Source organism: Cricetulus griseus, chromosome 8, assembly GCF_003668045.3.
Source record: "Cricetulus griseus strain 17A/GY chromosome 8, alternate assembly CriGri-PICRH-1.0, whole genome shotgun sequence".
NCBI lineage: Eukaryota > Metazoa > Chordata > Mammalia > Rodentia > Cricetidae > Cricetulus > Cricetulus griseus.
In genome coordinates this window covers 75,435,453-75,450,724 of record NC_048601.1, presented here as the reverse complement: position 1 = coordinate 75,450,724, position 15,272 = coordinate 75,435,453, and the positions used below count along the sequence as shown (strand labels likewise).

Here is a 15,272-nt window from a genome sequence, read left to right as displayed (position 1 = left end):
TCTTAATTTTTCTTCTAATCAGAGTCTCTATCTCCCCTCTTAGTACCTGCTATAATTACTAATGCTTCTATGATACCTAATACCTTAAATTAATAAACAAAACTAGACAGATTTTGACAGAATCAAAATGTACAAGGAACAGTACAGTCAGTTAACCTCAAGATTCCGAGTCAGTCCTGGACCACTTACAGATTACTACCCAAAACATCTCCTCATGTCTTAAAGACTGCTACATTTCCTTTACAAGATTCTATTAGAGATTAATGAGGCTAACAAACATCCTCTTTTAGATTTCTAACGAAGTTTTAGCACTAAAGGCCTTGACAAGTGTTTTTACCTTATGTGTCAGGTCCAAAATTTTCATTAGAAAACAGAGCATACATAGTTTTAAAACACAAAATAATTTACAGAAGAGCAAATTGGAGGCAATTGTGTCCCCAAAACAAGGATATTATAACGAGAGAATTAAAAGAAGCCCAAACTACTTTCTTACTGTCCATCTGACATGAAAATCTCCTTCTCCTAAAACTGTAAACTCAGACTAAGACTACTGATCATATAACTTATTTATATCATCGCTTTTGTTTTCCAGATTTTAGATAGAAAATATAATCATTCTACAGTTCTACAAGAAATTTAGAACTTTAAATGTCTCATTTTAAACTGCTAAGCTGTAATGTTCACAAGCCTGAATGCACCTGTATAAATCAGTCCTTACCGTGGGCTCGGACCCGACACTCCTCTTCCTCGGCATTTTTAAGTATCTGTTTGGCTTGATTCAGTGAGGATTCACACTGCAGAAGGTACCTCACATGTGCAGCCAGTGAATCCACACTACCACAGCCATCGTCACTCTCTGAGAACCCATCCTCTTCTCGGCTATCTGTTATGCTTGTCTTGGATGAAGCATACGGAAAGAAGTTTAGAAAAACATCAGACACCGACTCCAAAGACTCTGGTAAATTACTGTTCCATGAGCAGCAACCATCACTTACATCACTACTCGAGTCACTCTTTATGAATGTCATCATAGGGATAAAAATTTTATTCCCAAAGCCTGCACTGCAACCTTCAGGCTCAGACCTCATTACGGACCTGGAAGCTTCATACTGCCTGAAAGTTTCATCAAATGCTACTCTTGTGCTGTATGCTTCCTGTAGAGGACTTCTAATCGTAGTTGAACTAATAAACTCCCAATTTTCAACACCGCTCCGGCAGTTGAGGTTTGTCTGTGTGCCAATGTCCTTCTGTATACACTCAACGTGAGGGACTTCCTCTGTAAATGCCTCCCTCTGAGTACAAATATCAGTTACGGATGGATCTTTGAAGCAAACCACCTTCTTGGATTTTATAAATGAAACATCGTTAACATCTCTGAAAGGAACTAAGGGAGCAGGGAAATTGTATCGTTTCAGTGCTATATTTTCTGCCTCCATTAAAAGAGTCCGAATTTCTTTAAGAGTTTTGGAACCATGATCTATATGCTGGGTTTCCTCATAACCAACATCGCCAAAACCTGAAGATTCTGGCTTACATATAACTCCATCATCAATCTGCGAATTTAAAGGAATACTGTTTGCAATGAGAGAATAAGACTCAGGAGAATTCAAATTATCTTGGACATGTTCTGAGACAAGTTGGTGCTTTTCACTGTGTGAATAAGTACCAGGAGAAACTATAGGCAAACCAGAAATCTGTTCAGCTTGACCAAGATAACTTGAAACCTTCAGAGCATCTTCAGTTAGATATCTGTCTGGCAGTTCCTGAGGGAATCCACGGGATGTATCTAATTTCTCTCTGTGTGCATAAGAAACAGGCAGAGGTACTGGTACACCTGTGTTTACAGCAGTTGACTCATAGACAGTTGAAATCTTCGGAATATCTTCATAATGATCTCTATCGGGTAACTGTTTTTGAATAAAAACAAGAGGTTTTACTTTTTGAAGATAGGAACCATGAAAGGCTGTTGGTAATGGAGTCTTCTGATCATCTGGTCCAATCCCAGATGAAACTGCAGGCTTCTTTCTATGTAGGTAGGACCTATGAGTAACTGTTGGCAACTCAGACTTCTCGTCATCCAGTAGATCTGCAGCGGAAATCTTGTGTTTCTCCTTATGTGAATGGGAACCAGATGAGACTGCAGGTCTCCTATTCTGGTCAGATACTCCAGGAACAGTTGAAGCCTTCAGAGAATTTTCAGTTAGAACATGATCTGGTGAGGCCTTTGGATAAACATCACTGAACTTTTCTCTATGGAAGTAGGAACTAGACAGCCCTGTTGGAGTCCCAGGTGTCTGTGCTGCAAGTGCTGAACCAGTGGACACTTTCAGAGACTCTTCTGGGAGATGGCTGGCTGGCAATTCCTGTGAAGGATGGTAAGTTAAGGGCACTGTAGCTTTCTCAACCTTCTGAACAAATGGTCCAGGATGAACAAAACCACCTAATGCATCCTCACCAGTATTTGGCAGTTCCTGTTGATAAAAACCACTGGGCTTCTCTCTACTTGAGGAGGAAACTATTTGTGCCTCAGTTTTCTGATCAGTAGAGCCAGGTCCTACTGCTTTCAAAGATATTTTAGTAAGATCTGGTAACTCCTGCTGGGAAGCAATGAGGGGCATCTCATCCTTTGAGTAAGGGCTAGAAGACACTACTCCAGCAACACCTAAAACTTGCAAAGCTTCTTCAGGAAAATCTGGCAACTCCTGCTGGTAAGAACCACTAGGCCTCTCTCCGTAATAGGGAATAGAGGGCACTACTGGTATTTCAGTTTTCTGTTCAGTAGGTCCAGCACCACCTAAAACTTCCAAAGCTTTTTCACTACGATCTGGAAACTCTAGTTGGTAAGAAACAGTGGGCCTCTCTATATACGAGTGGGAAGCAGAAGGTACTGTTGGTATCGCAGTCTTCTGGTCAGTTGGTCCAGGAACAACTGAAACTTGCCCAGTGTTTTCAGTTAGAGGCCTATCTGGCAACTCTAGACTTGAGTATGAAGAGGTGATGAAGGGTAGCCCAGTTTTCTGGTCAGCTGGTCCAGAAACAACTGAAACTTTGTGACCTTTTTCAGTTCGCTGACTATCTGACAGGGCCTGATGGTGGAAAACAATGGGTTTTTCTCCAAAATAGGAATTAGAATATACTGGTGGCTCCCCAGTCTTCAGGTCAACTGCTCCAGGAGAAGTTAAAACGTCCGAAGCTTCTTTAGGAAGATGACCATCTGGCAAGAAAATAATAAACTTCCCATCCACTGGATGGGAACCTGAAGGTCCTGCCGGTGTACCAGTCTTCTGCTCAGTTGGTACAGGAACAGCTGCCACTCTCAAAGTCTCTGCTGTTAGAGGACTAGTTGGCAAATCATTTTGGTAGAAAATAATGGACTTCTCTCTAACTGGGTGGGAACCTGACGCTGATGGTCCTGCTGGTATGCTAGTCTTCTGGTCAGTTAATCCAGAAATCCCTGGAGATTTGAAAGTCTCTGCGGATAGAGAGTTACCTGACAAGCCAGGTTGGTAAAAAATAATGGACTCTTCTCCAGGGAGGTAGGAACTAGAAGATACTGCTGGTGCCCCAGTATTCTGGTCAGGTGGTCTAGGAGCAGCTGAAACTTTCAGAGGCTCTCCAGGCAAATGACTACCTGGCAGGGCCTGCTGGTAGAAAATCTGAGGCTTCTCTCTTTGTGAGGAGGAAGTAGAGGTTACAATTGGCATAGCAATGCTTTGGTCAGCTGGCCTAGTAGTAGCTGAAGTTTGCAGAGCCTCTTCGGATAGATGACTTGGCAGGACCTGTTGGTAGGAAATACCAGGCCTCACTTTTTGTGAATAGGAAGTAGGGGACACTGAAACTGTTGTCCCTGTCTTCTGGTCTTCTGATCTAGTTGTGCCCGAGACTTGCGCATCTTCAGTTAGGCGGCTGTCTGGAAACTTCTGCTGATGGGAAATACTGGGTCTCTCTTTATTTGAGTAGGAAGCAGAGGTTTTAGTTGATATTCCAGATAGTTCATCAGATGATTTAGAAACAGGTGAAGCCTTGAAAGCATCTTCAGGCAGGTGACTACCTGGAAGGGTTAGCTGGTAGGGGAAAATAGGCTTCTCTGCATGTGATGGAGAAGTAGGGGGTACTGTTGGCAGGTCAGTCTTCTGGTCAGCTGGGCCTGGGATCAATGTTTTTGTAGATTTTTCTGTTGAATGACTATCTGGCAACTCCTGCTGATAGAAAACACTGGGCATCTCACCATATGGATGAGAAGTCCCAGACTTCTGGTCAACGGATCTAGATACAAGTGAAGCTTTCTGAGTACCTGCAGGTACAGGTCTGTCTGGCAACTCTTGGTGGTAAGGAACAGTAGGTTTCTTTTTGTGCTGGTAGGAACTAGAAGACACTGTTGGAATGTCAGCCGTCTTGTCAGCAGGTCCTGAATCAGTGGAAACTATCACATCTTCAGGCAGGTTCTTTGCTCTGTGAGAATAGGAAACAGGCAATTCTGATGGTAAAGGAGTCTTCTGGTCACGTAGGCCAGGAATAACATAAACAGGCAATGCTTCTTCCGTTAGATGACTGTCTGATAATGTCTGCTGGTAGAAAGCGTTAGCTGTCTCTTTATGTGGCTGGGAAGCAAAGGTTACTGTTGGGGAATGGGTCTTCTCAGCTGATCCAGAAACAGCTAAAACATCCAGAGGCTCTTTGCCTGGACGACTGTCTGACAGAGGATGTTGATAGAAAATACCAGGTTTCATTCCCTTTGAATAAGAACTAGAGTGTACTGTTGACACCTCTGGCTTCTGGCCAGCTGGCCTAAGAACAGGAGACACTTTCTGAGTCTCTCCAGTAAAATGCCTATCTGGCAACTCTTCTTGGGGAAAACTGCCAGGCTTTACATCATGTGAATAGGTGGAAGGGACTACTGCTGCTCCAATTTTCTGGTCAACAGATCCAGGAGCAACAGAAACTTTCCAAGCCGGATGATTCAAATAACTTTCTGGGAAAGCCTGGTGATAGAAAGTATGTGGCTTCTCTCCGTGTGAATAAGAAGCAGAGGGCAGTGCAGTTATCCCAATGTTCTGGGCAGCTGGACCAGGAAGAGCTGAACCTCGCACAGTCTCTTCACTTAAATGACTCTTTGGCAACTCTTGTTGGTAGAAAACAGTAGGTCCTGTGTAGGAAGTAGGGGGTGAAACTGGAACATCAAATTTCTGGTCAGTAGTCCCAGGAGCAGCTGAAGTTTTCATAATATTTTCAGGCAAACGACCACCTGTCAAGGCATGTTGGTAGAAAACACCAGGCTTATCACTTTGTGAGTAAGAGGTAGAAACTCCGGTTGGGAGTTTCTGCTGGTTACTCAGAGTAGGAGCAGCTGGTGCCTTTGGAATCTCTTCAGGTAAATAACCACCTGTTGGGACTTGCTGATAGAAAATACCAGGCTTCTCTCTTCGTGAATATGAAGTAGGGGTCATTGTTGATAAACCATTCTTCTGGTCAGCTTGTCCAGGAAATGCTAAAACTGCTGGTTCCTGATCAGTTCGATAACCATCTTGATGTAAAATATTGGGCTTTTCTCTTTGTGAATAGGAAGTAGGGATTACAGGTGATGTCCCAGTAGCTGGTGCCTTTGGAATCTCTTCAGGTAAATAACCACCTGTTGGGACTTGCTGATAGAAAATACCAGGCTTCTCTCTTGGTGAATATGAAGTAGGGGTCATTGTTGGTAAACCATTCTTCTGGTCAGCTTGTCCAGGAAATGCTAAAACTGCCGGTTCCTGATCAGTCCGATAACCACCTTGATGTAAAATATTGGGCTTTTCTCTTTGTGAATAGGAAGTAGGGCTTACAGGTGATGTCCCAGTAGCTGGTGCCTTTGGAATCTCTTCAGGTAAATAACCACCTGTTGGGACTTGCTGATAGAAAATACCAGGCTTCTCTCTTGGTGAATATGAAGTAGGGGTCATTGTTGGTAAACCATTCTTCTGGTCAGCTTGTCCAGGAAATGCTAAAACTGCCGGTTCCTGATCAGTCCGATAACCACCTTGATGTAAAATATTGGGCTTTTCTCTTTGTGAATAGGAAGTAGGGCTTACAGGTGATGTCCCAGTAGCTGGTGCCTTTGGAATCTCTTCAGGTAAATAACCACCTGTTGGGACTTGCTGATAGAAAATACCAGGCTTCTCTCTTGGTGAATATGAAGTAGGGGTCATTGTTGGTAAACCATTCTTCTGGTCAGCTTGTCCAGGAAATGCTAAAACTGCCGGTTCCTGATCAGTCCGATAACCACCTTGATGTAAAATATTGGGCTTTTCTCTTTGTGAATAGGAAGTAGGGATTACAGGTGATGTCCCAGTAGCTGGTGCCTTTGGAATCTCTTCAGGTAAATAACCACCTGTTGGGACTTGCTGATAGAAAATACCAGGCTTTTCTCTTGGTGAATATGAAGTAGGGGTCATTGTTGGTAAACCATTCTTCTGGTCAGCTTGTCCAGGAAATGCTAAAACTGCCGGTTCCTGATCAGTCCGATAACCACCTTGATGTAAAATATTGGGCTTTTCTCTTTGTGAATAGGAAGTAGGGATTACAGGTGATGTCCCAGTAGCTGGTGCCTTTGGAATCTCTTCAGGTAAATAACCACCTGTTGGGACTTGCTGATAGAAAATACCAGGCTTCTCTCTTGGTGAATATGAAGTAGGGGTCATTGTTGATAAACCATTCTTCTGGTCAGCTTGTCCAGGAAATGCTAAAACTGCCGGTTCCTGATCAGTCCGATAACCACCTTGATGTAAAATATTGGGCTTTTCTCTTTGTGAATAGGAAGTAGGGATTACAGGTGATGTCCCAGTAGCTGGTGCCTTTGGAATCTCTTCAGGTAAATAACCACCTGTTGGGACTTGCTGATAGAAAATACCAGGCTTCTCTCTTGGTGAATATGAAGTAGGGGTCATTGTTGGTAAACCATTCTTCTGGTCAGCTTGTCCAGGAAATGCTGAAACTGCCGGTTCCTGATCAGTCCGATAACCACCTTGATGTAAAATATTGGGCTTTTCTCTTTGTGAATAGGAAGTAGGGATTACAGGTGATGTCCCAGTAGCTGGTGCCTTTGGAATCTCTTCAGGTAAATAACCACCTGTTGGGACTTGCTGATAGAAAATACCAGGCTTCTCTCTTGGTGAATATGAAGTAGGGGTCATTGTTGGTAAACCATTCTTCTGGTCAGCTTGTCCAGGAAATGCTAAAACTGCCGGTTCCTGATCAGTCCGATAACCACCTTGATGTAAAATATTGGGCTTTTCTCTTTGTGAATAGGAAGTAGGGATTACAGGTGATGTCCCAGTATTTTGGTTAGCTAATCCAAGATGAGCTGAAGCTTTGGGAGCCTCTTCAGATAGATGGCCTTCAGGTGTAACCTGTTGACAGAAAATACCAGACTTTTCAGGCTTTTTTTTTTCTGTGTGAGAGAGAAACAGAGGATACTATTGGTAGTCCAGTCTTGTGGTCAACCAGTCCAGAAAAAACTGAAGCTTTCAGAACCTCTTCAGTTGGATAGCTATCTGGAAATCCCTGCTTGTACAAAATATTGGGTTTCTCTCTATGTGAGTATAAGAAGGTACTGCTGCTGTCCCAGTCTTCAGGTTGGTGGGTATAATAACAGCAGAAACTGTTAAAACCACCTGGGAAAATACTGGGCTTTCCCTTATGGGAGTAGGAAGTAGAAGGTGCTGATAATACTTTCCAGTCCGCTAATTTAGGAATATTTTAAATGCTCACTATCTGGCAATACCTTCAGGTTAACAATGTAAGTGTGGTGACCAACAGTGTTCTGAAAACTTACAGCAAAATGAGATAACCCTTCAAAGGACAACGATGAGTGTGCTGCAATGTCTGAATCTTCAAGAGTATTAGTGATATCTGGTTTCAACTTGGATTGAGAAATTGCAACTTTGCCTCCTTTAGAAGTGTCTCCTTTAAAAAGAAACAAAAACAAAATGAAAAAATACAATGATTTGTTAATGCTATGTAAATACATATTTTTCAATTCTTTTTTTTTTTTTTTTTTTTTTTTTTTTTTTTTTTTTTTTTTTTTTTGCTCTTTGCCAATGAGATGATTCAGAAGGTAAAGCAATTGCTGAGCAAGCCTGACAACCTGGACTCAATCCCTGAAATTTATGTAAAGATGGAAAGAGAGAACTAACTCAAAGTTTTCCTCTGAGCTCTACTCACATGCCAGAGCCCACATACACACACACTAAAAAATTTTGAAACATTAAAAATTCCTTTCTTTGTGAGCAAATATAAATAGAGGAAGGAAGCTTTATTACCTCAGGCCTTTAAATATTTAGAAATTAATTCTATGGAAATAATCAACAAATGAAGACAGATGTATAAGAAGATATTAACTATAAAGCAAATTAAAGTAAAAATAATTAACAACAGAATTCATAACTTAAAAATAACAGGATATACACTTACAAAATATAATATGGGTCTTAAAATTGGGAGTTTTTAAAAAATTTTAATTATATGCAAAAATGTAAGGTCTGGAATTTGATTTCTTCCTATTTTCAACCTAAGAGCCTGCTATTATACCATGAGTGATGGCAGAAGAAATAAGATCCTCAGTTACAGAATAAGGAAAAAAAATTATCCATGGTCCAACAGACCACCAGCTTAGCTTTAAGGTTTCTGTAGCTGACCCGGGTTCTATTCCCAGAAACCACACAGCAGCTCACAACCATCTGTAACTACAGTACCAGAGGATCTCAGGCCCTCTTTTGACCTCTGTGGGCACCAGGCATGCACATGGTGCAGACACACATGCAATCAAAACACCCATACAAATAAGATAAATAAATCTAAAAGAAAAATAAAAAATAAGTTAAAAAGATTTCTCTGGCCCTCAAATCCAGTGGAGGCAAGCACTACAGAGCAAATGGACACTATGCATGTACTAGATTCAAACTATGTTCTCTAATATTTATTTATTTACTTATTTATTTATATTTTGGTTTTTCGAGACAGGGTTTCTTTGTATTGCTTTGGAGGTTGTCCTGGAACTCCCTCTGTAGACCAGGGTGGCCTTGAACTCACAGAGATCTGCCTGCCTCTGCCTCCTAAGTGCTGGGAATAAACGTGTGTGCCACCAATGCCCAGCAATATTTATTTTTTGAATAAATGAAATTATATAAGCCTACAAAGTTTGAACTACGTGACACACGGAGTTATTGACAGTTTTGTTAAGAACCATTCTGCATTAATATAAATTCAAGGTGGGCAGAAAAAGAATGTGGACATCTGAGCAGCACAAGCTAACAAAACTTTCTGTAATGACAGTCATGTTCTATTTCAGTTTAAAACAGTAATTTTAAATCAAGGTAGGTCTGAATAGCTATTTAAATAAATCACAACACAAATGTCAAGAGTCTGACAGTTTGTTCAATCATGCAGTAATTTAGTTAAGAAATATGTGTACCATGTGTTCAGACATTGATCCAAATATAGAATATAAATCAAGAGACAGACAATCCTATTTCACATACTATACATGCTAGCAGGAAAAGTCACAATAAATAAACTGGCTAAAAAAAAAAAAAGTTTTGTCAAATGTTGGCAAGGAGGTTATTAAATATAACAAGTATTAGCTATACTTTACATACAAGGAAAGTTTCCTCTCTCCAAAAGAGCTATAAATGGTGCTTCTGAATGTAGGTCTCTTGCTAACATGCACTCTTGATTCAGCAGGTCTCAAGGTAAAACCTGAAATTCTACACTTTTACAAGTTCACAGTGACCCAATGCTAATGGTCTAGAGCTAGAGTACTTGCACACCGAAAGAGGGCACCAGATCTCAATACAGATGGTTGTGAGCCACCATGTGGTTGCTGGGAATTGAACTCAGGTCCTCTGGAAGAGCAGCTGGTGCTCTTAACCTCTGAGCCATCTCTCCAGCCCCAAATGTAACACATCTTATAGTAATATTCTACAACACTACTTACTTTTCTATTTTTCTTTATTCTAATTCCAGTCTTACTTGGCTTATTTTCTTTCTATTCGTAATGTTAGTAACTAATATCTTAGTGTACACTACACTGTCCTTGTTCCTTTATTCCCCAAAACTTCAAATTGGAGTTAAAGGTTTAATGGTTTTCTTTGGCTATTCCTGTATCTTCTTAACAGTGTTACCCATTAATTATGGGTACTTCTGCAATCAGTAGTCTACACTTGTAGGTGCTGAAGATCGTAGCCAGTGTCCGGAACATATGTGTGCTAAAGGTTAAGCTACAAAGTAATGAATACTGAGTCCTATGGAGAGAAACTACACTTCATCCTCAGTACAGTAACTTATTCCCAGATAAATACTAAAAATACTTCAACTGAAAGAAAAAAGCAATTAAAGAAACCCATCTAGGGCTGGAGAGATGGCTCAGAGGTTAAGAGTACTTGGCTACTCTTTCCAGAGGTCCTGAGTTCAATTCCCAGCAACCACATGGTGGCTCACAACCATCTATAATTGGATCTGGTGCCCTCTTCTGACCTGCAGGTATACATGCAGACAGCACTTATACATAATAAATAAATCTTAAAAAAAAAAAAAGAAAAAAAGGAAACCCATCTAATTCCACATATGCCAAGTTCCAATACAGAAATATAAGAAATTGAAAAAATAAGTTCCTTGAAAAAAATCAAGGAACAATGATTCCTCTAAAAATTCTCATGTCTACAGTAATAAATTCCAATGAAAATAAAGTGGATAATAACCTAAGACAAAGAATTCCAAAAACAGATTTTAAAAATGTTCACTAAAATCAAAGAAAACGTGAGCAAACTCCTGAATGAATTCAAAGACAACACAAGCAATCAACCAAAATAAGGAAACCAATACAAGATATAAAAGATGAGGTCAATAAAGAGATATAAATACTGAAAAATCAAATTGAAATTTTAGAAATAAATAGCTAAGTAAGTGGAAATTCACACCAAAGGAATGGATCAGGGCTTGAAGATAAGGTAAATGAAGGAACACACTCAGATAACAATAAAAGTAAGAAGAAAGTATAAACAGTACATATGAGACTACTGAAAAACAGAACAAATCCTGGGCACAGAAAAAGTACAATATAAAGGCAGAAAAAAAAAAAAAAAAAAGAGGAAACTTCCCCCTAGAGAAAGAGGTAGTCAACCAGATACAAGAGTATTTAGAACACCAAATAGACAAGACCAAAAAGGAATGTTGATGTGACATATTGTAGTTAATTATTTAAATATACAGATCAAAGAAAGAATATTGAAAACTACATGTAAGAAGTGCCAGTCACATAAAGGCAAAACGACCAAAGTAAGAGTAGATTTGTCACAAGAAATTTTAACAGCCTAGATGACATGGAACAATGTATGTGAAGCTCTGAAAGACAGTAACTGCCAACTGAGACTACTATAACCAGCAATGCTGTCCTTCATGAATGAAGGGAAACTGTCAATGGCAAACATAAAGTAAAGGAGCTCATGGACTCGACTAAATCAACACTGTTGAACAAGATTCTTGAAGAAACCCTATATACTGAAGAGAGAGACAAACACATTTATAATGTCATAGACTAAAATTAAGCTCTGCTAGATGAGTAACTTTTTCAAATGAAGACTAGGAAAGGACCAACTCTGATAAACAACAAAAACAAAATGATATTCCTCTTTATCATAACTCTGACACAATAACTCAACACAGTAATAGTGGGCTCACTTCACTCTCACCAAAATACAGAGTATTAGGATAAAAAAAAAATAGTAATAGTTAACCAAACAACAGTTAAATGGACTTTAAGAGACTTCTACAGAACAGCTTGCCCAGCTTCACAAAGCATACTCTTCTTAGTCGTCTGAGATTGTTTCCAAAAAACAGACCATAATTTAGCAAAGTAAGACTGAACAAATACATGAAAATTAAAGCAATCCTTATATTCCATCTGATCACAGCAGAATAAAGACAGAAACTAACAAGAGACTACAAAAAATATGAGCAATATGCTACTGAATGGGTCAAAGAAATCAGGAGGAAAATTTTTAAGTTCTGAAATTAAATGAAAGCAAAAACAAAAACCTGTGGGATACAATGAAGCAATTCTGAGAAGGAATCTTATAGCTACTACCCACATCTAAAAGGTCAGAGCTTTCAAATAACTTAATCATGGAACTCAAATTCTTAAAAAAATAAGAATGAGCCAAATGTGAGATCAATAAACAGAAATAAGGATCAGAACAGAGATTACTGAAATGGAAACACAAAGAATAGAAGAGCCAATGAAACATAGTTCTTTGACCAAATAAAGTTGGCAAATCCTTAGCCAAACTATCTGAAAGAAAGGATACCCAAATTAATAAAATTAGAGATGCAAAGGGGAAGATATTACAACAGATAATAAAAATCAGAAGACCATTAAGGCATACCAATATGAAAACTCACATGTCAATAAACTGGAAAATCTAAAAGAAATAGATAAATTTCTAAGTACATATTGTCTTAGTTACTTTTTTATTGCCATGAAGAGATACTGTGACAAAGGCAACACCTATAAAACAAAGCATTTAATTTGGGGTTTTCAGTTTCAGAGGGTGAATCCATGACCATCATGACAAGGAACCTGGTAGCTGGCTGGCAGGCAGGCAAGCAGGTATGACAATGGAACAGTAGCTGAGACCTTATATCTTGAGATACAAGTACCAAGCAGAAAGAGAGCTAACTGGGAATACTGTGGACTTTTGAAACCTCAAAGCCCACTCACAGTAACAGACCTCCTCCAACAAAGCCACACTTCCTAATCCTTCCCAGAACAATTCCACCAAGTGGAGATCAAGTATTCAAATAAATGAATCTCTGGAAAGCCGTTTTCATTCAAACCACCAGGCATATGAACTACAAAAATTAAACCAAGATATAAATAGCTTAAACAGATCTACAACAAGCAATTAGTCTGAAGTAGTAAAAAAAGAAAAAAAGAAAAAAAAAATCCATGCCCAGATAGTGCCACCACTGAATTCTACTGGGCATCTTTTACACATTTGAATATGAATATTTAATTTTCTTAGTGTGTGTGCACACATAAATACTAATTGTGGTTTGATAAGAATGGCCCCCATAAGCTCATATATTGGAATGCTGAATCACCAGAGAGTGATTTGAAAGGATTAGGAGGTGTGGCCTTGTTAAGAAGGTGTGTCACTGGGTGTGGGCTTTGAGGTATAAAAAAGGATATAAAAAACGGTCTCCAAACTCTGTGTGCTGTCATGCTCCCCATCAAGATAATGGAATAAGCCTCTGAAACTGTAAGCCAGCTCCTAGTTAAATGCTTCCTTTTATAGGAGTTGCCTTGATCATGGTCTCTTCACAGCAATATGACAGTGACTAAGACACCAGTGTAAGGCTGTGCATTAGAGGTCAGAAGACAACATTCAAAAGCCAGTTTTCTTTCTATGGATCAAACCCCAAGTATGTACAGCAAGTGCTTCTTCCCATAAGCCATCTCTCTAGCTGTCTACCAGAACTTTTTAAAACATCTTTTACCTTTATGTATATGGGTATATTGCCTGAATGTATGTCTGTGCACCACATATTTGCAGTACCTGCAGAGGTCAGAAGAGGGTGTGAACTGGAGTTACAGATGTTGTTAGCTACCATGTAGATGCTGGGAATCAAACCCAGGTCTTCTAGAAGAACAGCTAGTGCTCTTTTAAACATTAAGTCATCTCTCCAGCCCCTATGAGACCTTTAAAGAAGAACCAATAATGGTCCTCAAAGCATTCCATATAATAGAAAAGGAAGGAACATTACCAAATTCATTTTATGAAGCTAGTATTACCCTGATACCAATAATGGATAAAGACCCACAAAAAAGAAAATTATAGGCCAGAAGAACACAAGCACTTAAAATCCCAGTAAAATGCTTGCAAACTAAATTCAATAATACATTATAATGATCGTTTACCATGAAAGACCCAGTTAGCCTCTTTCCAGGCAATGTAAGGATGATTTGGCATATGTAAGTCAGTAAGAGTCAATAAGCATAACATACAACATAGACTCAGACAGAAATCATACAATCTTCTCAACAGAAATCATACAATCATCTCAACAGATATAGAAAATACTTTTGACAAAGTCCAACACCCCTTAATGATGAGAGCCACGAAGAAATGAGAAACAAAATAAATATATCTCAATATAATAAAGGCTACATATAAACCAACATTTTCCTAAATGGGAAAAAAAAACTAAGTCTAAGGGTATCTACCCTCTCCACTCTGATTAAATATGTTACTTGAAGTCTTACCTATAACAATAAGACAAGAGAAATAAGAGATGCAAATAGACAAGAAAAAACGTCAAAGTACTCCTGTTTGCACATAATATGATTACATACTTAAGAAGTAGGACTTAGTGAGATGGTTCAGAAGGTTAAGAGTGCTTGCCATACAAGCCTGGTAACCTGAGTTCAATTCCCAAAACCCATAATGGAAAGAGAAGACCAACTCTCAAAAGCTGTCCTCTCAAGTACACATGCACTGAAGAGACAGTCAACCGGCTTTCTGAAGAGATCTGACCAGTCAGCCCAGAAAAAGATGGTTTCTAAATATATTTTCTTCCAAAGCTCTAGTTTAGTGGTATCATCTATAAATGAACACTTAAGGAGGTTTTTCTGGTCCAACATTTAAGAACTTAGAATGCCTGCCAATTTTCACAAACAAAGGAAGAAGAAAGCCTTAGATGATGGTACTTGTAGATTTAGGGTTTGCCAAGGGCCTCTTACAAATACAGAATGCCACTGTCATATTGGGTCATATTCGGGGAGGGCAGCAAGGGATCACTCCAAGGTCCTTATTTTAATTGGCACTAAGAGTCCTTGTGATCTAATTACCTTCCACAGGCTCCACTTCCTAATGCCATCACTGAGAGAGTAAGAATTTCAATGTGAACATTTGAGGGGACACAATCATTCAGACCATAATGAATTCTCATTTCACAGAAGAACATTTTTATGACTTAAAGGCAAGAGAAGTATGGATGCAAATAATCTTGTACAGAAGAGCATGGGAGACCATTTTGAAGAGGAAAGCAGTATTATCTGCTGAGGGAGATGGTGGAAGCAGACTGAGATCTGAAAAGAGTGGCTTACTGAAAACTTAAATTGACAGGCATGATGGCACACACCTTTAATCCCAGAGCTCAAGGCAGAGGCAGGCAGATCTCTGTAAATTCAAGGCCAGGCTGGACTACACAGTAAGTTCCAGTACAACCAGAGCTACATA

At 39.4% G+C, this 15,272-nt stretch overlaps 1 protein-coding gene across 14 annotated transcripts in view; it reads right to left on the bottom strand.

The window, feature by feature from the left end:
- Positions 1 to 15,272, bottom strand: part of Alms1 (ALMS1 centrosome and basal body associated protein) — a 115,097-nt gene that overhangs the window by 69,767 nt on the left and 30,058 nt on the right. For 12 of the 14 annotated variants that reach the window (XR_004771129.1, XM_035448842.1, XM_035448835.1 and 9 more), the window contains 2 exons: positions 7,811 to 7,941; positions 719 to 7,385 (listed from right to left, as the gene is read on the bottom strand). Coding sequence is in view for 13 of the 14 variants with exons in the window: in XM_035448842.1 (XP_035304733.1) it covers positions 719 to 7,385; positions 7,811 to 7,941 (6,798 nt within the window). In the remaining variant the exon portion in view is untranslated. The remainder of the gene's footprint in view (positions 1 to 718; positions 7,386 to 7,810; positions 7,942 to 15,272) is intronic. The other 2 variants (XM_035448833.1, XM_035448831.1) reach the window with 2 other exon arrangements.